Genomic DNA, 26,275 nt, shown 5'->3' on the forward strand with positions numbered 1-26,275 from the left:
AAACATCCTGCAAATGACTTCACACTCTGGATGTTTGTAAACGTGTGTCACAAAAAGAGTGCGCACAAAATTAAGACATTTGTAATTGAAAATGCGTGAAGTTGTTTTCGCTCCCCTGCCTCCCTCCCCTCGGCTGGCGACAGTAGTATCTCCGACAGCGCCTGAAGGCAACATGCATCTGTATAAAAGGCGAGGGAGGGGTCCGTGAACGCATCATTCCATCACTAGGTGGAAAAGCAGCACGATGTCGAAGATGTGGTTCTGGGGGGAAAGCAGCTGTGGAGTCTTCGGTCCCAAGGCGTCTTTGACCCCCGTGTCGTGGACAGTTCCTAATGATATCATCAAGGTTTTCTGCGGGGATCAACATGTTTTACTCCTGCGGGAGGAAGGGACACTTTTATCGCAGGGAAGCAACTCCAGGCAGCAACTTGGACGGAGGGCTTCGAATAATGAAAAAGCAGGTAAAAAAAAAAAAAAAAAAAAAAATCCTTATTTTCTGGCTTTATTTACGTATTTTTCCTCATGGATACCGTGGGCTTATTAATTGCTCTCCAAGTTAGGTTTCACTTTCCTTTCCTCGGAAGAAAGAACGGGAGTTAACTGAGCTGAGTTTCAGTTGTTTCGCAACATCGAAGGCAAACAAAATAATTGACTGTATAACATGAATATTTTTCCAAAATAAAAGTATTTCCGGTTGTACTCAAAGGAATAAATATAAACATCTTTCTTTACAAACATCTGTATTGCTGTACTTCAACATTTATAAAACCCGTGTTTTATTCCTTTTAACCTAAAAATCATGAATTTTGACACTTGGCGCCATCTTACAAGTATGCTAATTGTAGCATGCTAATGATTGATACTACCTTTTTAGCTCATTTTATGATTTAAACCTAAAAATCGTAGATTTTTGATACTTCTCACATTCCAATAGGTATGCTAACTGTTCCTATGTTTACATACTTTTTAATGTTTGCACGATAGTCTTATGCTAGCATTTTAGCTGTATATTTTTAAATGTAAAAGTCATAGATTTTGACACTGACGCTATCCTGCAAGTACGTTCATTTTTCACATGTTAGCGAGCTAACTTTAGCACGCTAACATATATATTTGTATATTTTGATACCTAGCATACCTATTGGAAGGTGACAAGTACCAAAATCTATGATTTTTAGGTTCTAAAATTGTGCCTAACATGTTAGCATGCTAAAGTTAGCTCGCTAACATGTGAAATATTGTGTGCTAATTGTAGCATGCTAATGATTGATACTATCTTTTGAGCTCATTTTATGATTTAAACCTAAAAATCGTATATTTTGAGACTTAGCATACCTATTGGAAGGTGACAAGTACCAAAATCTATGATTTTTAGGTTTAAATCATAAAATGTGCTAAAAAGAAAGTTAGCATGCTACAATTAGCATACTTGTGAGATGGCGCCAAATATCAGAATCCACAAATTTCAGGTTGAGCTGATTAAAGTTGACTAAAATTGTGCCTACCATGTTAGCATGCAAATGATTGATACCATCTTTTTAGCTCATTTTATTATTTAAACCTAAAAATCATAGATTTTCATACGTCTCACCTTCCAATAGGTATGCTAACTGTTCCTATATGTTTACATACTTTTTAATGTTAGCACGCTAAAACCTTATGCTAACAATTTAGCTGACTACATATATTTAAATGTAAAAGTCATGGATTTTGACACTGACGCTATCTTGCTAGTACGTTCGTTTTTTCACATGTTAGCGAGCTAACTTTAGCACACTAACATATATATATGTATATTTAGATACTTAACATACCTATTGGAAGGTGACAAGTACCAAGATCTATGATTTTTAGGTTCTAAAATTGTGCCTAACATGTTAGCATGCTAAAGTTAGCTCGCTAACACGTGAAATATTGTGTGCTAATTGTAGCATGCTAATGATTGATACTACCTTTTTAGCTCATTTTATGATTTAAACCTAAAAATCGTATATTTTGATACTTAGCATACCTATTGGAAGGTGACAAGTACCAAAATCTATGATTTTTAGGTTTAAATCATAAAATGTGCTAAAAAGAAAGTTAGCATGCTACAATTAGCATACTTGTGAGATGGCGCCAAGTATCAGAATCCACAAATTTCAGGTTGAGCTGATTAAAGTTGACTAAAATTGTGCCTACCATGTTTGCATGCTAAAGTTAGCTCGCTAACACGTGAAATATTGTATGCTAATTGTAGCATGCAAATGATTGATACCATCTTTTTAGCTCATTTTATTATTTGAACCTAAAAATCATAGATTTTCATACGTCTCACCTTCCAATAGGTATGCTAACTGTTCCTATATGTTTACATACTTTTCAATGTTAGCACGCTAAAACCTTATGCTAGCAATTTAGCTGACTACATATATTTAAATGTAAAAGTCATGGATTTTGACACTGACGCTATCTTGCTAGTACGTTCGTTTTTTCACATGTTAGCGAGCTAACTTTAGCACACTAACATATATATATATGTATATTTAGATACTTAACATACCTATTGGAAGGTGACAAGTACCAAGATCTATGATTTTTAGGTTCTAAAATTGTGCCTAACATGTTAGCATGCTAAAGTTAGCTCGCTAACATCTGAAATATTATGTGCTAATTGTAGCATGCTAATGATTGATACTATCTTTTTAGCTCATTTTAGGATTTAAACCTAAAAATCGTATATTTTGATACTTAGCATACCTATTGGAAGATGACAAGTACCAAAATCTATGATTTTTAGGTTTAAATCATAAAATGTGCTAAAAAGGTAGTTAGCATGCTACAATTAGCATACTTGTAAGATGGCGCCAAGTATCAGAATCCACAAATTTCAGGTTGAGCTGATTAAAGTTGACTAAAATTGTGCCTACCATGTTAGCATGCTAAAGTTAGCTCGCTAACACGTGAAATATTCTATGCTAATTGTAGCATGCAAATGATTGATACTATCTTTTTAACTTATTTTATTATTTAAACCTAAAAATCATAGATTTTCATACTTCTCACCTTCCAATAGGTATGCTAACTGTTCCTATATGTTTACATACTTTTTAATGTTAGCACGCTAAAACCTTATGCTAGCAATTTAGCTGACTACATATATTTAAATGTAAAAGTCATGGATTTTGACACTGACGCTATCTTGCTAGTACGTTTGTTTTTTCACATGTTAGCGAGCTAACTTTAGCACACTAACATATATATATGTATATTTAGATACTTAACATACCTATTGGAAGGTGACAAGTACCAAGATCCATGATTTTTAGGTTCAAAAATTGTGCCTAACATGTTAGCATGCTAAAGTTAGCTCGCTAACACGTGAAATATTGTGTGCTAATTGTAGCATGCTAATGATTGATACTACCTTTTTAGCTCATTTTATGATTTAAACCTAAAAATCGTATATTTTGATACTTAGCATACCTATTGGAAGGTGACAAGTACCAAAATCTATGATTTTTAGGTTTAAATCATAAAATGTGCTAAAAAGAAAGTTAGCATGCTACAATTAGCATACTTGTGAGATGGCGCCAAGTATCAGAATCCACAAATTTCAGGTTGAGCTGATTAAAGTTGACTAAAATTGTGCCTACCATGTTAGCATGCTAAAGTTAGCTCGCTAACACGTGAAATATTGTATGCTAATTGTAGCATGCAAATGATTGATACCATCTTTTTAGCTCATTTTATTATTTAAACCTAAAAATCATAGATTTTCATACGTCTCACCTTCCAATAGGTATGCTAACTGTTCCTATATGTTTACATACTTTTTAATGTTAGCACGCTAAAACCTTATGCTAGCAATTTAGCTGACTACATATATTTAAATGTAAAAGTCATGGATTTTGACACTGACGCTATCTTGCTAGTACGTTTGTTTTTTCACATGTTAGCGAGCTAACTTTAGCACACTAACATATATATATGTATATTTAGATACTTAACATACCTATTGGAAGGTGACAAGTACCAAGATCCATGATTTTTAGGTTCAAAAATTGTGCCTAACATGTTAGCATGCTAAAGTTAGCTCGCTAACATGTGAAATATTGTGTGCTAATTGTAGCATGCTAATGATTGATACTATCTTTTGAGCTCATTTTATGATTTAAACCTAAAAATCGTATATTTTGAGACTTAGCATACCTATTGGAAGGTGACAAGTACCAAAATCTATGATTTTTAGGTTTAAATCATAAAATGTGCTAAAAAGAAAGTTAGCATGCTACAATTAGCATACTTGTGAGATGGCGCCAAATATCAGAATCCACAAATTTCAGGTTGAGCTGATTAAAGTTGACTAAAATTGTGCCTACCATGTTAGCATGCAAATGATTGATACCATCTTTTTAGCTCATTTTATTATTTAAACCTAAAAATCATAGATTTTCATACGTCTCACCTTCCAATAGGTATGCTAACTGTTCCTATATGTTTACATACTTTTTAATGTTAGCACGCTAAAACCTTATGCTAGCAATTTAGCTGACTACATGTATTTAAATGTAAAAGTCATGGATTTTGACACTGACGCTATCTTGCTAGTACGTTCGTTTTTTCACATGTTAGCGAGCTAACTTTAGCACACTAACATATATATATATGTATATTTAGATACTTAACATACCTATTGGAAGGTGACAAGTACCAAGATCTATGATTTTTAGGTTCTAAAATTGTGCCTAACATGTTAGCATGCTAAAGCTAGCTCGCTAACATGTGAAATATTGTGTGCTAATTGTAGCATGCTAATGATTGATACTATCTTTTGAGCTCATTTTATGATTTAAACCTAAAAATCGTATATTTTGATACTTAGCATACCTATTGGAAGGTGACAAGTACCAAAATCTATGATTTTTAGGTTTAGATCATAAAATGTGCTAAAAAGAAAGTTAGCATGCTACAATTAGCATACTTGTGAGATGGCGCCAAGTATCAGAATCCACAAATTTCAGGTTGAGCTGATTAAAGTTGACTAAAATTGTGCCTACCATGTTTGCATGCTAAAGTTAGCTCGCTAACACGTGAAATATTGTATGCTAATTGTAGCATGCAAATGATTGATACCATCTTTTTAGCTCATTTTATTATTTAAACCTAAAAATCATAGATTTTCATACGTCTCACCTTCCAATAGGTATGCTAACTGTTCCTATATGTTTACATACTTTTCAATGTTAGCACGCTAAAACCTTATGCTAACAATTTAGCTGACTACATATATTTAAATGTAAAAGTCATGGATTTTGACACTGACGCTATCTTGCTAGTACGTTCGTTTTTTCACATGTTAGCGAGCTAACTTTAGCACACTAACATATATATATATGTATATTTAGATACTTAACATACCTATTGGAAGGTGACAAGTACCAAGATCTATGATTTTTAGGTTCTAAAATTGTGCCTAACATGTTAGCATGCTAAAGTTAGCTCGCTAACATCTGAAATATTATGTGCTAATTGTAGCATGCTAATGATTGATACTATCTTTTTAGCTCATTTTAGGATTTAAACCTAAAAATCGTATATTTTGATACTTAGCATACCTATTGGAAGATGACAAGTACCAAAATCTATGATTTTTAGGTTTAAATCATAAAATGTGCTAAAAAGGTAGTTAGCATGCTACAATTAGCATACTTGTAAGATGGCGCCAAGTATCAGAATCCACAAATTTCAGGTTGAGCTGATTAAAGTTGACTAAAATTGTGCCTACCATGTTAGCATGCTAAAGTTAGCTCGCTAACACGTGAAATATTCTATGCTAATTGTAGCATGCAAATGATTGATACTATCTTTTTAGCTCATTTTATTATTTAAACCTAAAAATCATAGATTTTCATACGTCTCACCTTCCAATAGGTATGCTAACTGTTCCTATATGTTTACATACTTTTTAATGTTAGCACGCTAAAACCTTATGCTAACAATTTAGCTGACTACATATATTTAAATGTAAAAGTCATGGATTTTGACACTGACGCTATCTTGCTAGTACGTTCGTTTTTTCACATGTTAGCGAGCTAACTTTAGCACACTAACATATGTATATGTATATTTAGATACTTAACATACCTATTGGAAGGTGACAAGTACCAAGATCTATGATTTTTAGGTTCTAAAATTGTGCCTAACATGTTAGCATGCTAAAGTTAGCTCGCTAACACGTGAAATATTGTGTGCTAATTGTAGCATGCTAATGATTGATACTACCTTTTTAGCTCATTTTATGATTTAAACCTAAAAATCGTATATTTTGATACTTAGCATACCTATTGGAAGGTGACAAGTACCAAAATCTATGATTTTTAGGTTTAAATCATAAAATGTGCTAAAAAGAAAGTTAGCATGCTACAATTAGCATACTTGTGAGATGGCGCCAAGTATCAGAATCCACAAATTTCAGGTTGAGCTGATTAAAGTTGACTAAAATTGTGCCTACCATGTTAGCATGCTAAAGTTAGCTCGCTAACACGTGAAATATTGTATGCTAATTGTAGCATGCAAATGATTGATACCATCTTTTTAGCTCATTTTATTATTTAAACCTAAAAATCATAGATTTTCATACGTCTCACCTTCCAATAGGTATGCTAACTGTTCCTATATGTTTACATACTTTTTAATGTTAGCACGCTAAAACCTTATGCTAGCAATTTAGCTGACTACATGTATTTAAATGTAAAAGTCATGGATTTTGACACTGACGCTATCTTGCTAGTACGTTCGTTTTTTCACATGTTAGCGAGCTAACTTTAGCACACTAACATATATATATGTATATTTAGATACTTAACATACCTATTGGAAGGTGACAAGTACCAAGATCTATGATTTTTAGGTTCTAAAATTGTGCCTAACATGTTAGCATGCTAAAGCTAGCTCGCTAACATGTGAAATATTGTGTGCTAATTGTAGCATGCTAATGATTGATACTATCTTTTGAGCTCATTTTATGATTTAAACCTAAAAATCGTATATTTTGATACTTAGCATACCTATTGGAAGGTGACAAGTACCAAAATCTATGATTTTTAGGTTTAAATCATAAAATGTGCTAAAAAGAAAGTTAGCATGCTACAATTAGCATACTTGTGAGATGGCACCAAGTATCAGAATTCACAAATTTCAGGTTGAGCTGATTAAAGTTGACTAAAATTGTGCCTACCATGTTTGCATGCTAAAGTTAGCTCGCTAACACGTGAAATATTGTATGCTAATTGTAGCATGCAAATGATTGATACCATCTTTTTAGCTCATTTTATTATTTAAACCTAAAAATCATAGATTTTCATACGTCTCACCTTCCAATAGGTATGCTAACTGTTCCTATATGTTTACATACTTTTCAATGTTAGCACGCTAAAACCTTATGCTAACAATTTAGCTGACTACATATATTTAAATGTAAAAGTCATGGATTTTGACACTGACGCTATCTTGCTAGTACGTTCGTTTTTTCACATGTTAGCGAGCTAACTTTAGCACACTAACATATATATATATGTATATTTAGATACTTAACATACCTATTGGAAGGTGACAAGTACCAAGATCTATGATTTTTAGGTTCTAAAATTGTGCCTAACATGTTAGCATGCTAAAGTTAGCTCGCTAACATCTGAAATATTATGTGCTAATTGTAGCATGCTAATGATTGATACTATCTTTTTAGCTCATTTTAGGATTTAAACCTAAAAATCGTATATTTTGATACTTAGCATACCTATTGGAAGATGACAAGTACCAAAATCTATGATTTTTAGGTTTAAATCATAAAATGTGCTAAAAAGGTAGTTAGCATGCTACAATTAGCATACTTGTAAGATGGCGCCAAGTATCAGAATCCACAAATTTCAGGTTGAGCTGATTAAAGTTGACTAAAATTGTGCCTACCATGTTAGCATGCTAAAGTTAGCTCGCTAACACGTGAAATATTATATGCTAATTGTAGCATGCAAATGATTGATACTATCTTTTTAACTTATTTTATTATTTAAACCTACAAATCATAGATTTTCATACTTCTCACCTTCCAATAGGTATGCTAACTGTTCCTATATGTTTACATACTTTTTAATGTTAGCACGCTAAAACCTTATGCTAACAATTTAGCTGACTACATATATTTAAATGTAAAAGTCATGGATTTTGACACTGACGCTATCTTGCTAGTACGTTCGTTTTTTCACATGTTAGCGAGCTAACTTTAGCACACTAACATATATATATATGTATATTTAGATACTTAACATACCTATTGGAAGGTGACAAGTACCAAGATCTATGATTTTTAGGTTCTAAAATTGTGCCTAACATGTTAGCATGCTAAAGTTAGCTCGCTAACATCTGAAATATTATGTGCTAATTGTAGCATGCTAATGATTGATACTATCTTTTTAGCTCATTTTAGGATTTAAACCTAAAAATCGTATATTTTGATACTTAGCATACCTATTGGAAGATGACAAGTACCAAAATCTATGATTTTTAGGTTTAAATCATAAAATGTGCTAAAAAGGTAGTTAGCATGCTACAATTAGCATACTTGTAAGATGGCGCCAAGTATCAGAATCCACAAATTTCAGGTTGAGCTGATTAAAGTTGACTAAAATTGTGCCTACCATGTTAGCATGCTAAAGTTAGCTCGCTAACACGTGAAATATTCTATGCTAATTGTAGCATGCAAATGATTGATACTATCTTTTTAGCTCATTTTATTATTTAAACCTAAAAATCATAGATTTTCATACGTCTCACCTTCCAATAGGTATGCTAACTGTTCCTATATGTTTACATACTTTTTAATGTTAGCACGCTAAAACCTTATGCTAACAATTTAGCTGACTACATATATTTAAATGTAAAAGTCATGGATTTTGACACTGACGCTATCTTGCTAGTACGTTCGTTTTTTCACATGTTAGCGAGCTAACTTTAGCACACTAACATATGTATATGTATATTTAGATACTTAACATACCTATTGGAAGGTGACAAGTACCAAGATCTATGATTTTTAGGTTCTAAAATTGTGCCTAACATGTTAGCATGCTAAAGTTAGCTCGCTAACACGTGAAATATTGTGTGCTAATTGTAGCATGCTAATGATTGATACTACCTTTTTAGCTCATTTTATGATTTAAACCTAAAAATCGTATATTTTGATACTTAGCATACCTATTGGAAGGTGACAAGTACCAAAATCTATGATTTTTAGGTTTAAATCATAAAATGTGCTAAAAAGAAAGTTAGCATGCTACAATTAGCATACTTGTGAGATGGCGCCAAGTATCAGAATCCACAAATTTCAGGTTGAGCTGATTAAAGTTGACTAAAATTGTGCCTACCATGTTAGCATGCTAAAGTTAGCTCGCTAACACGTGAAATATTGTATGCTAATTGTAGCATGCAAATGATTGATACCATCTTTTTAGCTCATTTTATTATTTAAACCTAAAAATCATAGATTTTCATACGTCTCACCTTCCAATAGGTATGCTAACTGTTCCTATATGTTTACATACTTTTTAATGTTAGCACGCTAAAACCTTATGCTAGCAATTTAGCTGACTACATGTATTTAAATGTAAAAGTCATGGATTTTGACACTGACGCTATCTTGCTAGTACGTTCGTTTTTTCACATGTTAGCGAGCTAACTTTAGCACACTAACATATATATATGTATATTTAGATACTTAACATACCTATTGGAAGGTGACAAGTACCAAGATCTATGATTTTTAGGTTCTAAAATTGTGCCTAACATGTTAGCATGCTAAAGCTAGCTCGCTAACATGTGAAATATTGTGTGCTAATTGTAGCATGCTAATGATTGATACTATCTTTTGAGCTCATTTTATGATTTAAACCTAAAAATCGTATATTTTGATACTTAGCATACCTATTGGAAGGTGACAAGTACCAAAATCTATGATTTTTAGGTTTAAATCATAAAATGTGCTAAAAAGAAAGTTAGCATGCTACAATTAGCATACTTGTGAGATGGCACCAAGTATCAGAATTCACAAATTTCAGGTTGAGCTGATTAAAGTTGACTAAAATTGTGCCTACCATGTTTGCATGCTAAAGTTAGCTCGCTAACACGTGAAATATTGTATGCTAATTGTAGCATGCAAATGATTGATACCATCTTTTTAGCTCATTTTATTATTTAAACCTAAAAATCATAGATTTTCATACGTCTCACCTTCCAATAGGTATGCTAACTGTTCCTATATGTTTACATACTTTTCAATGTTAGCACGCTAAAACCTTATGCTAACAATTTAGCTGACTACATATATTTAAATGTAAAAGTCATGGATTTTGACACTGACGCTATCTTGCTAGTACGTTCGTTTTTTCACATGTTAGCGAGCTAACTTTAGCACACTAACATATATATATATGTATATTTAGATACTTAACATACCTATTGGAAGGTGACAAGTACCAAGATCTATGATTTTTAGGTTCTAAAATTGTGCCTAACATGTTAGCATGCTAAAGTTAGCTCGCTAACATCTGAAATATTATGTGCTAATTGTAGCATGCTAATGATTGATACTATCTTTTTAGCTCATTTTAGGATTTAAACCTAAAAATCGTATATTTTGATACTTAGCATACCTATTGGAAGATGACAAGTACCAAAATCTATGATTTTTAGGTTTAAATCATAAAATGTGCTAAAAAGGTAGTTAGCATGCTACAATTAGCATACTTGTAAGATGGCGCCAAGTATCAGAATCCACAAATTTCAGGTTGAGCTGATTAAAGTTGACTAAAATTGTGCCTACCATGTTAGCATGCTAAAGTTAGCTCGCTAACACGTGAAATATTATATGCTAATTGTAGCATGCAAATGATTGATACTATCTTTTTAACTTATTTTATTATTTAAACCTACAAATCATAGATTTTCATACTTCTCACCTTCCAATAGGTATGCTAACTGTTCCTATATGTTTACATACTTTTTAATGTTAGCACGCTAAAACCTTATGCTAACAATTTAGCTGACTACATATATTTAAATGTAAAAGTCATGGATTTTGACACTGACGCTATCTTGCTAGTACGTTCGTTTTTTCACATGTTAGCGAGCTAACTTTAGCACACTAACATATATATATATGTATATTTAGATACTTAACATACCTATTGGAAGGTGACAAGTACCAAGATCTATGATTTTTAGGTTCTAAAATTGTGCCTAACATGTTAGCATGCTAAAGTTAGCTCGCTAACATCTGAAATATTATGTGCTAATTGTAGCATGCTAATGATTGATACTATCTTTTTAGCTCATTTTAGGATTTAAACCTAAAAATCGTATATTTTGATACTTAGCATACCTATTGGAAGATGACAAGTACCAAAATCTATGATTTTTAGGTTTAAATCATAAAATGTGCTAAAAAGGTAGTTAGCATGCTACAATTAGCATACTTGTAAGATGGCGCCAAGTATCAGAATCCACAAATTTCAGGTTGAGCTGATTAAAGTTGACTAAAATTGTGCCTACCATGTTAGCATGCTAAAGTTAGCTCGCTAACACGTGAAATATTCTATGCTAATTGTAGCATGCAAATGATTGATACTAACTTTTTAACTTATTTTATTATTTAAACCTACAAATCATAGATTTTCATACTTCTCACCTTCCAATAGGTATGCTAACTGTTCCTATATGTTTACATACTTTTTAATGTTAGCATGCTAAAATCTTATGCTAGCAATTTAGCTGACTACATATATTTAAATGTAAAAGTCATGGATTTTGACACTGACGCTATCTTGCTAGTACGTTTGTTTTTTCACATGTTAGCGAGCTAACTTTAGCACACTAACATATATATATGTATATTTAGATACTTAACATACCTATTGGAAGGTGACAAGTACCAAGATCCATGATTTTTAGGTTCAAAAATTGTGCCTAACATGTTAGCATGCTAAAGTTAGCTCGCTAACATGTGAAATATTGTGTGCTAATTGTAGCATGCTAATGATTGATACTATCTTTTTAGCTCATTTTATGATTTAAACCTAAAAATCGTATATTTTGATACTTAGCATACCTATTGGAAGGTGACAAGTACCAAAATCTATGATTTTTAGGTTTAAATCATAAAATGTGCTAAAAAGAAAGTTAGCATGCTACAATTAGCATACTTGTGAGATGGCGCCAAATATCAGAATCCACAAATTTCAGGTTGAGCTGATTAAAGTTGACTAAAATTGTGCCTACCATGTTAGCATGCTAAAGTTAGCTCGCTAACACGTGAAATATTCTATGCTAATTGTAGCATGCAAATGATTGATACTATCTTTTTAACTTATTTTATTATTTAAACCTAAAAATCATAGATTTTCATACTTCTCACCTTCCAATAGGTATGCTAACTGTTCCTATATGTTTACATACTTTTTAATGTTAGCACGCTAAAACCTTATGCTAGCAATTTAGCTGACTACATATATTTAAATGTAAAAGTCATGGATTTTGACACTGACGCTATCCTGCAAGTACGTTAATTTTTCTCATGTTAGCAGGCTAACTTTAGCTCGCGAACATGTTAGGCACAATTTTACTCAACTTTAATCGTCTCAACCTGAAATTCGTGGATTCTGATTCTTGGCGCCATCTTGCAAGTATGCAGTTTTTTCTTATGTTAGCTAAAGTTTTATGCTAGCATTTTCGCCAGTTCATATGTTTAAACCGAAAAGTCATGGAAGTAAGTATGTTAACTGCTTACTTGTCAGCATGGTAACGTTTGAATATTTTTATGCTAACCTTAGCGTGCTAACTTTTTTTTTTTTTTTTTAGCGAAGTTGCTCTTCAGTCCCATTTAGTATTAAGTTTCACTCTTGTATGCTATTATGTTGTTTCCCATAATGACTACTAGCTGGAGTGAAAATAGAAAATAAAATGTGTGTTCAATATGTGTTTATGAACAGTTTTTACAGTATGTTGTGTCCCACTCAGGCCAAGTGGAGGGCCTCCATTTTGTGGTGGGCGTGGCTTGTGGTCAATACCACTCCCTGGCCTTGAGTTCATATGGAAAAGTCTTCTCCTGGGGGGCAGGAGAAGCTGGACAACTTGGGTTTCTACACTATCACAAGTGTGATTCTCCGCAAGCAATGTAAGTGCACAACTAGCTGGACTGTCCTCGCGTGCATCCACCCTGCTGACACGCACACACTGTCGCTGGCCCTGTGGTGCCCTCAGAGCTTTCAAGCACAACATTTTTAGCATTGAATAGCAAATAAAACCCACTTTACCTTGTCGGGTAATCTTCTACGCACGCAGCGGAATCGGTGGGGGGAGGGGAGGAGGCAGTGTCGACAACGCTGTGGATTTTTCATGAATGTTTCAAACCACACATGTCCCTTGCTTTCTTCCGACTCATATTGAGCTTGCGAAACGTATGTTGTAAAAAGGCAAAAAATAAAACCATCCTTAAAAAGTAGCAATTAGCACGGTGTGTGTGTGTGTGTGTGTGTGTGTGTGTGTGTGTGTGTGTGTGTGTGTGTGTGTGTGTGTGTGTGTGTGTGTGTGTGTGTGTGTGTGTGTGTATATATGTATATACGTATGTGTGTGTATATATATATGTATATATATGTATATATATACACACACACATATATATTTATATATATATTTATATATATATATATATATTTATATATATATATATATATATATATATACATATACATATACATATATATACATGCACACACATATATATATATATATATTAGAGATGTGCGGATAGGCAATTTATTTCATCCGCAACCGCGGCAGAAAGTCGTCAACCATCCGCCATCCACCCGATGTAACGTTTGATCAGAACTGCATCCGCCCGCCATCCGCCCGTTGTTATATATCTAATATTAATTAAAAAAAAAAAAAAAGGGTGAAAACTACGCGAATTGCACCTTGTGCAGACAAGATTTTTCGATCGGACACGGAGGAATTAGTGATGTAAAAGACCACGTTGGGACAAAAAAACACAAGTCTAATGCCGTTGCTAGCGATACAAGTGGAAAACTTTCAACGTTTTTCGTCGCCCAAACAGATTCTTTGGATGTGATAAATGCCGAAGTTTTATTTACGGAGGCAATAATTGAGCATGGACTTCCAATCGCACTGGCTGATCACATGGGACAGTTAATAATGTAATGCAACCTTTAAAAATCATTACGCGGTGATCGCGATCCCAAAAATAAACTTTTCTTGCATGATAATGTCCAGAAAAATTCGCTTTATATTACTATAGAGTCCTTTTAACGAATGAGTTTGATGATTTATCACAAACCTTAAATGAAAGAAGTCCTTTGTTCTCCTGCAGCATGGCCTTGCTTTGTGTTTGGTGCGCCATCCTGTCGGCTGTATTTCACAGCACGACATACTGTTAAAAGTGTTTATACTATTTATACTTTCAATTAACAAATTGAAGTCTTGTGAAAGGTTGACAGGATAACTGGCATTAACTGTCAAAATAATTTCAAACTATTGAAGTTAGCTTACAGAATAAACATGTCAATCAACCCATATGATTTTTGCTGTAATATTTTTGTTTTGAAAAGTCACTGTGACTGATAGAAAAGTGATGGTTTTAGCAACATTTTAACCTGTCTGAATGCTAATAATCATTTTGCGAGCAAGCAGGTAAGCTGCGCGGGCGGAGCGCGCGGAGTGACCCATGTTACGAGCCCCCGGCCACGGGGGTGGCGGGCAGGTAAGCTGCTTACCTGCTGCGCGTGACGCCGGCCGCGGCGAAAGCGGACGAGGCGGGGTGTCGGTGCGGTGGGCGCGGTAGTGACCCTGGACGTGCGTCGGGCCCTTCTCGCGGATCGCCTCAGCTACGGCTCCCGGTGGGGCCCTCTCGGGGGAAGGAGCCTCGGTCCCGGACCCCGGCGAGGCGTCCCTCCGCTCCGTAAAAGTGTCCATCTCTTTTCTTTTTTTTTCTTCTGTTGTGGCATATGCTGCAGGTGCCTGCTCGTTTTTCGTATGTGGGTAACAACATTTAACTATGTATATATATTTCCCAATTGGTTTAACTGCCACCCGCAAAAAAAAAAAAAAAAAAAAAAAAAAAAATCTAATTAATCCGCCCGACCCGACCCGCGAGCGGATAAAATCTTATTTTTTTAAATTTCATCCGCCCGATCCGCGGATAATCCGCGGACTCCGCGGTTGTGTCCGCAAACCGCGCATCTCTAATATATATACATATATATATACTGTATGTGTGTGTGTGTGTGTGTATATATATATATATATATATATATGTATATATATATATGTGTGTGTGTATATATATATATATAAATGTGTGTATCTATATATCTATATATATAAATGTGTGTATCTATATATATATATATATATATGTGTGTATCTATATATATATATGTATATATATATATATATGTGTATGTATCGATATATATATATATATGTGTGTGTGTATATGTGTGTGTGTGTATATATATACAGATATATATGTGTTTATCTGTATACATATGTATGTATGTATATATATATATATATATGTGTGTGTATATATGTATGAATATATATATATATATATATATGTATGTATATATATTTATATATATATGTATGTATATATATATGTGTATTATATATATATATATATACTGTATATGTATATGTATATATATATATATATATATATATATACATATATATATGTGTATGTATGTATATATATATGTATGTATATATACATAAATGTATGTATATATGTATGTGTATACTGTATGTCTCTCTCTCTCTCTCTCTCTCCATCCATCCATCCATCCATTTTCTACCGCTTATACCCTGGGGGGTGCTGGAGCCTATCTCGGCTACAATCAGGCGGAAGGCGGGGTGCACCCTGGACAAGTCGCCACCTCATCGCAGGGCCAACACAGATAGACAGAAAAACATCCACACTCACATTCACACATTAGGGCCTATATACTATATATATATATATATATATATATATATATATATATATATATATATATTGTTGTTTTTTCATCTCAACTTTTTTCTTTCACGTTCTAAAAAATGCAGACGGGTGCGGTTGCCGACAGAAGCGGTTCAGGTCGCTTGTGGAGACTTTCACTCTGTGGCACTGACCAAAGGTAATAAAGACATTTGAATCACACACCTGTGTCACGTGGGAATATTATTGTTGTCCTTTGCTTTTGCAGGAGGAGACGTCTTCTGCTGGGGCTCCAACAGTCATGGGCAGCTGGGTGTGGGGAGGCAGGTGTCACTGCAGTATGTGTCACTGCAGCATGCGCCCCTCCTCGTGGGCCCGCTCACTGGCGTACCGGTTACCCAGATCTCAGCCGGAGCGACCCACACGCTCTTCCTCACGTTGTCAGGCCTGGTGTACTGCTGTGGGGCCAACAAACACGGTCAGCTGGGCCTGAACCGGGTCGACCCGAAAGGTAACCACTTCCTTATACAAATAAACTACAATATACCATTTTAGGAGGAACAAGCAGAACTTAAATGCCAACCTTACCATGCTAACAGTGAGAATGTGTCAAGTACATACTTGCCAACCTTGAGACCTCCGATTTCGGGAGGTGGGGGGCGTGGTTAAGAGGGGAGGAGTATATTGACAGCTAGAATTCACCAAGTCAAGTATCTCATATATACACACACACACACACACACACATATATATATATATACACAGGTAAAAGCCAGTAAATTAGAATATTTTGAAAAACTTGATTTATTTCAGTAATTGCATTCAAAAGGTGTAACTTGTACATTATATTTATTCATTGCACACAGACTGATGCATTCAAATGTTTATTTCATTTAATTTTGATGATTTGAAGTGGCAACAAATGAAAATCCAAAATTCCGTGTGTCACAAAATTAGAATATTACTTAAGGCTAATACAAAAAAGGGATTTTTAGAAATGTTGGCCAACTGAAAAGTATGAAAATGAAAAATATGAGCATGTACAATACTCAATACTTGGTTGGAGCTCCTTTTGCCTCAATTACTGCGTTAATGCGGCGTGGCATGGAGTCGATGAGTTTCTGGCACTGCTCAGGTGTTATGAGAGCCCAGGTTGCTCTGATAGTGGCCTTCAACTCTTCTGCGTTTTTGGGTCTGGCATTCTGCATCTTCCTTTTCACAATACCCCACAGATTTTCTATGGGGCTAAGGTCAGGGGAGTTGGCGGGCCAATTTAGAACAGAAACACCATGGTCCGTAAACCAGGCACGGGTAGATTTTGCGCTGTGTGTAGGCGCCAAGTCCTGTTGGAACTTGAAATCTCCATCTCCATAGAGCAGGTCAGCAGCAGGAAGCATGAAGTGCTCTAAAACTTGCTGGTAGACGGCTGCGTTGACCCTGGATCTCAGGAAACAGAGTGGACCGACACCAGCTGGACTGCAGCTGAGTGGTCCAAAGTCATGTTTTCTGACGAAAGCAAATTTTGCATTTCCTTTGGAAATCGAGGTCCCAGAGTCTGGAGGAAGACAGGAGAGGCACAGGATCCACGTTGCCTGAAGTCTAGTGTAAAGTTTCCACCATCAGTGATGGTTTGGGGTGCCATGTCATCTGCTGGTGTCGGTCCACTCTGTTTCCTGAGATCCAGGGTCAACGCAGCCGTCTACCAGCAAGTTTTAGAGCACTTCATGCTTCCTGCTGCTGACCTGCTCTATGGAGATGGAGATTTCAAGTTCCAACAGGACTTGGCGCCTGCACACAGCGCAAAATCTACCCGTGCCTGGTTTACGGACCATGGTATTTCTGTTCTAAATTGGCCCGCCAACTCCCCTGACCTTAGCCCCATAGAAAATCTGTGGGGTATTGTGAAAAGGAAGATGCAGAATGCCAGACCCAAAAACGCAGAAGAGTTGAAGGCCACTATCAGAGCAACCTGGGCTCTCATAACACCTGAGCAGTGCCAGAAACTCATCGACTCCATGCCACGCCGCATTAACGCAGTAATTGAGGCAAAAGGAGCTCCAACCAAGTATTGAGTATTGTACATGCTCATATTTTTAATTTTCATACTTTTCAGTTGGCCAACATTTCTAAAAATCCCTTTTTTGTATTAGCCTTAAGTAATATTCTAATTTTGTGACACACGGAATTTTGGATTTTCATTTGTTGCCACTTCAAATCATCAAAATTAAATGAAATAAACATTTGAATGCATCAGTCTGTGTGCAATGAATAAATATAATGTACAAGTTACACCTTTTGAATGCAATTACTGAAATAAATCAAGTTTTTCAAAATATTCTAATTTACTGGCTTTTACCTGTATAACATTATATTATATTATTATTATTATTATTATTATTATTATTATTATATGTTTACTATTATATATAGTATATACAACATATTTCTATAAATGTATACAATTTTTGTGATTTGATGTATTTTATATATAGTTGTATGTATTTATATAATTTATTTTAAATAGTATATTCATATAATTTAAATCATTTTCGTAATTCTATATGGAGTTTTGTAAATGTATATAAAATATTTAGTAATATATATATATATATATATATTCGCAGATCAGTTGCCAGAATTGTATCGTCATAAAACAGTGGTACTGTTTTTCCCAATTACAGTAAAATGTTTTTCCCAATTACAGTAAAATGCTGTAAAAAACACAGTAAATTTCACAATTTTACCATGAAATTTATTGTCATTTTTGCAGTGTACACTTTTGATGGATAACTTGCTTTTAAATCATAAGCCAAGCAGATAAAAAGTATTTACCATATTTTCCAGACTATAGAGCGCACCGGTATACAAGCCACACCCACTAAATTATAGAAGATTTTTTTTCCCATATATAAACCGCACCGGACTATAAGCCGCAGATGTATACTTTGTGAAATTTGTTATTTACACAGAAATATTTTGTAAATGTTTATTTACATACCTTAATTGTTTCCCAACGATGTCTGTAACACGGCAGTAAAACGGCTGATCAAACAAAACAGAAGTCATCGTCATGGACCCACTAGCTGCGCGAGCTAGCTCTCCAATCAGCATAACAGACCCAATAACTCCACGGTGACGTTTTGGTGAATTTAAGTTAATGATACTAACACATTCGTAAACGTGCTAGCATATTAGCCAATGCTAACGACGCTAGCTTCATTACATTCTGGTAGCACATACAAATATGCATGAAAACACTCCTACAGACACCACACACGGGACGGTTTAGTAAATATGAATAGTTTAACGTTACTTGGAGTGACGAGTGAAGAATACGTATGAGTAGGAACGCTATGGAAGACGGAAGTGTTTTAGTTATATTGTAAAACTTACAAAACGTCGCTTGGAGTGATGAATGAAGAATCCATACGAGTAGACCCGCTATGGACGGTTAGAGGACGGAACGGGACTTGCAGTCTAAACAGAAGGGCACAAACTCATCCAAAAGATGGCGCCATAGCACAAACAATAACACACCTATCAGTGTATTTGTTTTTTTACTTTTTGTATTAATGCCGTCAGAGAAGAAAAATCCATAAAATAGCCACACCGTTTTACAAGCCGCAGGGTTTAAAGCACAGGTGAAAAAGCAGTGTTTGTGGGTTAATTACAATGAATAATATAACATTTTTGTTGAGTTGAAAAAAGATATTACTTTGTTGTTGTTTTTTCCGTTCCAGGAAAGAGTTTGTGGCCGCCTTTGTCGACCACGTCTTCAACAAGTCGGTGGAGGATGTATTCAATGAGTTCAAGAGAGGCTTTCTCAAGGTGTGCGCTCCTAAGGTGCTGGACTTCTTCCTGCCGGAGGAACTGCAAGCGGTGATGGTGGGAAATGAAAAGTACGACTGGGACGTCTTTGAGCAGGTAATAAAAGAAACAAACGTCTTACTACGTTTTTTAACCAATGAATTTTAGTTGTCAACACGCTTTTTAATAGTGAAAGCAATAGTTTGAATGTTGGGGTGGTTTGAATGTTGAAGCGTTTAAATTTCCAGGAAAAACGGAATTTGGTTTGGAACTTGGGAAAGAGTTAGTTTGAATGTCCAGGACGAGTGGAATGTGTTGATATTGGAAGGGTTTGAATAGGTTGGAAAAATGTCCCATTTATTTCAATGGGAACTTCCTGGAAATTAGGGAATTTTGGGAAAAGCAGGATTTAAAAAAAAAAAAAAAAAAAAAAGATTAGGAGTTTGAATGTCCAGGATGAGTTGAATGTGTTGAAGGTGGAATGGGTTGAAAAATGTGGGAATTGTGGAAGTTTGAAAAGTGTCCAATTCATTTTGAATGGGGAAAATACAACAACAAAAAAAAGGAGAAAGAAATTATGGGAAATCTGGGATTAGAATTGTTGAAGTAGAGCACCCATTTTCAGAACAGGATGAATATTTTTTAAGTTGAAAAGGTTTGAATCAGACGAAAAATGTGGGAATTGTGGAATTTTGAAAATTGTACTATTGATTTCAATGGGAATTTCGGGAAAGGCGGGAATTTTTTTGAAAATTGTAAAACAAAACTTGAATGTTATGAATGAGTTGGTGTTGGAATTTTTCAAAATGGTCGATAAATGTTGAAGTAGTAACATTTTTAATTGAGAAATTATATTACGGAATTCCTGGAATTTCGGGAAAACCGGTATTTTAATTATTATTATTATTTTATTTTTTTGTCCTGATTAGGAGGAATGTTTGGACGGTGGAAATAGGTTGAAAAATGTGAAAGGAGTAGTCGAACTTAAGGGTGGAAATGGGTTACCAAAAAAACGGGAATTCCTGGAAATTTGTTGAATGTGGAAAAATGGTACCGTAGTTTAAATGTGCAGTATGAGTTGAATGTGTTGATGTTGGAATGGTTTGAATAGGTTGAAAAATGTCCCATTCATTTCAATGGGAGCTTCCTGGAAATTTAGGAATTTTGGGAAAAACGGGATATTTTAAAGAATGATTAGGAGCATTAATGTCCTGAATGAGCTGAAGTGGTTGGTGTTGGAATTGTTTAAATCGGTCAATAAATGTTGGATTAATAACAGTTCTTAATTGAGAAATTCCTGGAATTTCAGGAAAACTGGGAATTTTGGTAGTTCCTCAACCATCTTGGTTTTTGTTCTGAATATGAGGAGTGTTTTGACGGTGGAACGGTTGAAAAATGTGAAAGGAGTAGTCAAACTTAAGGGTGGAAATAGGTTACCAAAAAAAAGTGAATTCCTGGAAATTTGTTGATTGTGGAAAAATGGTAGTTTGAATGTCCAGGATGAGTTGAATGTGTTGGTGTTGGAATGGTTTGAATAGGTTTAAAAAATGTGGGAATTGTGCAACTCGGAAAAATGTCCCATTCATTTCAATGGGAACTTCCTGGAAATTTGGGAATTTTGAGAAAAGCGGGATTTAAAAAAATAAATTATTAGGAGTATGACTGTCCTGAATGAGCTGAAATGGTTGCTGTTGGAATTGTTTAAATCGGTCAAGAAATGTTGAATTAGTAACAGTGTTTATTTGAGAAATTCCTGGAATTTCAGGAAAACCGGGAATTTTGGTAGTTCCTTAACCAACTTGGTTTTTGTCCAAAATATGAGTGTTTTGACGGTGGACACGTTTGTTACTGGATACTTTTGGGGGACTTTGTATGTGTAAGTAATAAGCGACTATAATTATTTTATTATGACAAATGTGCTGTTTTACACTGCAATATTGTTCAATGTATGTCTAGCTTGTGTGCTATTGTGTGCTTAGCTGTCGTGTAGCTGCCAACTCCTACTGTAGTAGCCTAAAGTCTTTTTTTTTAATTCAATGAAAAAATTGTATGTATTTTTTCAATTTATTTATAAATGTTTTATATATAATTTATTTATTCATTCATTTTAATTATAACTTTTTCATGTTTTATTTTGTTATTTTTTCTAGCATATTTACCTTTTGTGAATGACTTCAGTAAAATAGCAGAAATTCTATTTTTTTTAAATTGGAGGACACTTAGATGTTAACTGGCTGTCCAGCTTTGCACAAGTATTGTGGCCACAATAATTCAGGAATTACGCATTAGTTGAATGATGCGGACACGTTTGTTACTGGATACTTTTGGGGGACTTTGTATGTGTAAGTAATATGCGACTATAATTATTTTATTATGACAAATGTGCTGTTTTACACTGCAATATTGTTCAATGTATGTCTAGCTTGTGTGCTATTGTGTGCTTAGCTGTCGTGTAGCTGCCAACTCCTACTGTAGTAGCCTAAAGTCTATTTTTTTTTTAAATTAAATTAAAAAATATATTAATAATAATAATAATAAATAAATATTTTTTCAATTTATATATGCAATTTTTTTATATTTTATTTATTCATTAATTTTAATGATAAACTTTATATTATAAAGTCCTGGTTCTGCCAACAGAACACCGTGTATGTCGGAGAGTACCACGCCCAACACCGCAACATCCTCACCTTCTGGCAGGTGTTCCACAAGCTCAGCCAGGAAGAAAAGAAGAAGTTCCTTTGTAAGTTTGATTGACACAAATGAGTCACAAAAGGGACAAGCGGTATAAAATGGATGGATGGAGTCACAACCTTTTCATTCTCTTCTCTGGCCATCAGTGTTCCTCACAGGCAGCCACCGCGTGCCAGTGGAGGGCATGGCCCGCATCCGGATGAAGGTGGGCATCTTGCCCGACTCCACCGAACTCCATTACCCAGAAGCCCTCATCTGCCTTAACATTCTCTTACTGCCGCTGTACCCGCGCTATCCCATGGGGAGGCAGATGCACAACCGGCTGGTTTATGCCATCAATCAAAGTCGTGGTTTCAGCAAGACGTACAAACACCAAGCTGAGTGACGCTTACTTGCTTCAAACTTTCACTCCTCGTGTCTTGCTTCCATTCATCCTTTAACCAGAGCCCTGCTGTGATCTGAGTGGGGAGGCTTTTAGAATTTTTACAATTTTAATAATGCAAACATGATCGCAAGATGGATCACATCATGGAGAAGCTTGCTGAAAAGGAAAAATTGAATATGAGGGCCAGCATGGACGAATAGAACAGACAAGTCATTGTATTGTCTGCTCGCGGAAAACAAACATCCTAATCTACGATTTGACTCCCTCGAATGGCCTTGACGCTGTGAACAACAGGAACAGGCTGTTCTGAAAACACCCCGGAGGACACCTCAATGATAGACGCTTTTGACCTCCCTCCATACTTGCCAACCCTCTCGGATTTTCCGGGAGACTCCCGAAATTCAGCGCCTCTCCCGAAAACCTCCCGGGACAAATTTTCTCCCGAAAATCTCCCGAAATTCAGGCACACAATATAAACAGCGTATCTGCCCAATAATGTTATAACTGTAGAATGATCGAGGGCGAGTTCTTGGTTTCTTATGTGGGTTTATTGTTAAGCAGTTTCATTAACGTCCTCCCAGCGCGGCAACAACACACAACAGCATTTCGTCTACCATAAAGCAGTTCGTCTGCCGTAAACAGCAATGTTGTGACACTCTTAAACAGGACAATACTGCCATCTAGTGCATTTGATGAAAGCACTTTTGTGCGTGCCACACAGCAATGCATCATCAGAGAGGGCGTTCAGCATGGTTAGAAAAATAGTGACAAATAGAACAAGGATGGACAATTCAACCCTTAACTCAACAATGAGTAGATGAGTGTTATGTGTGTGTGTAAATAAATGAACACTGAATTTCAAGTATTTCTTTTATTTATATATATATATATATATGAAATACTTGACTTAGTATTTCTTATATATATATATATATATATATATATATATATATATATATATATATATATATATATATATATATATATATATATATATATATATATATATATGTCTTAATAAGGTTATCCAAAAAATAGTGCTCGATACCGTAGTAGAGCGCAATATATGTATGTGTGGGAAAAAAATCACAAGACTACTTCATCTCTACAGGCCTGTTTCATGAGGGGTTCCCTCAATCATCAGGAGAATCTCCTGATGATTGAGGGAACCCCTCATGAAACAGGCCTGTAGAGATGAAGTAGTCTTGTGATTTTTTCCCCACACATATATATATATATATATATATATATATATATATATATGAAATACTTGACTTGGTGAATCCTAGCTGTAAATATACTCCTCCCCTCTTAACCACGCCCCCAACCACGCCCTCGCCCCACCCCCCACCTCCCGAAATCGGAGGTCTCAAGGTTGGCAAGTATGCCTCCCTCCCTCCTCAACGACACCTGAAGTCGAACTTTTGCTTGCATGCAGAACTGCCCCAGCCTATGAACACTACATCGACACACCCAAGACAATGGGCATATACACACGCGCACCCCCCCTCCCCCACCTCACGGCTTCACCACCGCTTGATTCCCCTCGGGGTGATGGACGGCTGGCAGCGCTTCATAGCAGCAGTCGACCTCCAGGGCCCCTCTGTTGCGAGTTGTCGTGATTAAATTAGTTTATGTGTGCATGGCATGGAGGTTTTTTTCCCACTCCAGACAAGGCCCCCTTAGGAGCCCAGTCTAGATTGTATTTGTTTACTCATCTTCTTCCCCAGCGTATTACCTTTTTCTTATCTTTTACGAGGCCTTTGGCGACCCATCAGCGTTCCTGTTCTATAACCCTCTACACTGTTTGTTTGTCTAATCTGTGCTGAAAACATAGTTTCGTTGTACTTGTGCAATGACAATAAAGTCCTATCCTATCCTATCCTATCCTATAATGTGCGTTGATGATATGCGTGTGTTAAAATAAAAGTTTTAGCAAGCAGAAAAAATCTGTTTGTTTAAAACTATTTTCCCCACTAAGGCGCTTTTGGTAGCCACCCACAAGCTTCTGCTTGAATGTTTGACCACTCCTCTTGACAAAATTGGTGCAGTTCAGCTAAATTTGTTGGTTTTCTTCAGCATTGTCCACACGTTTAAGTCAGGCCTTTGGAAAGGCCATTCTAAAACCTTCATTCTAGCCTGATTTAGCCATTCCTTTACCACTTTTGACGTGTGTTTGGGGTCATTGTCCTGTTGGAACACCCAACTGCGCCCAAGGCCCAACCTCCGGGCTGATGATTTTAGCTTGTCCTGAAGAATTTGGAGGTAATCCTCCTTTTTCATTGTCCCATTTAAAGCACCAGTTCCATTGGCAGCAAAAAAAAGCCCAGAGCATAATACTACCACCACCATGCTTGACGGTAGGTATTGGTGTTCCTGGGATTAAAGGCCTCGCCTCTTCTCCTCCAAACATATTACTGGGTATTGTGGCCAAACCGCTCCATTTTTGTTTAATCTGACATCACATGGACAAAGATAAGTGTCACGTTCAAACACTGAGGACATCTATTAAACAAGACAAAAGGCAAGGAATCAAACAGAGACAGAATTCAATTTGGACTCAATATTGAGGAGAGACATGGCCACTGCACTCTCTGTACAGTCCTGCACCACGCTCTGACGAAGAAGGTTTTCGTCTCCTCTTTTATTCAGATGTTCAATGTTCACGCACCAACACATGTCACATTAGAAATAGGAAGTATGTAAAACAGTCATTGTTTTCGGTCTCATTGAAGTCCAAGAAGAGGATGTCTCGGGCTGGGCTCTTCCTGGATCCAGCTGGGCCAGGTGTTGGAGGACAATGGATAACCCCTCCCGTCTCCTGACCACAGCAACTTCAAGAGGGCAGCGGGTCGTAAATAGCGTTGACCTCGGTTACCAAATAGTTGGAAGAGAGTTTGTGAAATATTTCAAAGAGAGTTCGTTTAACACTTCAAAGAGAGTTCCTCTGGAAGTTGAGCGGATCCTGCCATCTGTCCGTGTTGAAATCACAGTGGAGTTTTACGAGCCTTCTTCCTCTTGTTAGGCCTCGAAAGACAGCATTCATAATACAACGTTTCTTTTGTGATAACTTACAAACAATTATTCCAACAATAAGACCTTCTGGAGGAAAGTTCTGTGGTCAGATTTCTATTTTTATTGTCACTGAACAATCAGCTGTCAACCTTGGATTTCAATGAGATTCTTCTTGTTGGAGATTTTAATGACAGCCTTCGATAGTTTTAAATCAACCTGTGATTCTTTTAATCTCACACAGCTAATCAGTGGCCCAACCCGACCGAATCTTAAATGCCAAGAGAAATCTTCTCTTCTTGATCTTTTTTTAACAAATAAATATATGATGTGGTAGCGAGGGACAACGG

General features: G+C 35.7%; 1 protein-coding gene across 1 annotated transcript in view; it reads left to right on the forward strand.

Moving 5' to 3' along the window:
* The window catches only part of LOC133572590 (uncharacterized), a 24,696-nt gene extending 872 nt beyond the window's left edge, over positions 1–23,824 (forward strand). The window contains exons 1-8 of the mRNA XM_061925406.1: positions 1–461; positions 13,048–13,204; positions 16,156–16,226; positions 16,296–16,538; positions 19,655–19,685; positions 19,768–19,951; positions 22,475–22,577; positions 22,675–23,824. The exon at positions 1–461 is cut by the window's left edge and continues 872 nt beyond it. Of these exons, the coding sequence (XP_061781390.1) occupies positions 245–461; positions 13,048–13,204; positions 16,156–16,226; positions 16,296–16,538; positions 19,655–19,685; positions 19,768–19,951; positions 22,475–22,577; positions 22,675–22,913 (1,245 nt within the window). The 5' untranslated portion in view covers positions 1–244 and the 3' untranslated portion in view covers positions 22,914–23,824. The remainder of the gene's footprint in view (positions 462–13,047; positions 13,205–16,155; positions 16,227–16,295; positions 16,539–19,654; positions 19,686–19,767; positions 19,952–22,474; positions 22,578–22,674) is intronic.
* The last annotated feature ends 2,451 nt before the right edge of the window (positions 23,825–26,275 follow it).

Source organism: Nerophis lumbriciformis, linkage group LG30 (assembly GCF_033978685.3).
Source record: "Nerophis lumbriciformis linkage group LG30, RoL_Nlum_v2.1, whole genome shotgun sequence".
Classification (NCBI taxonomy): domain Eukaryota; kingdom Metazoa; phylum Chordata; class Actinopteri; order Syngnathiformes; family Syngnathidae; genus Nerophis; species Nerophis lumbriciformis.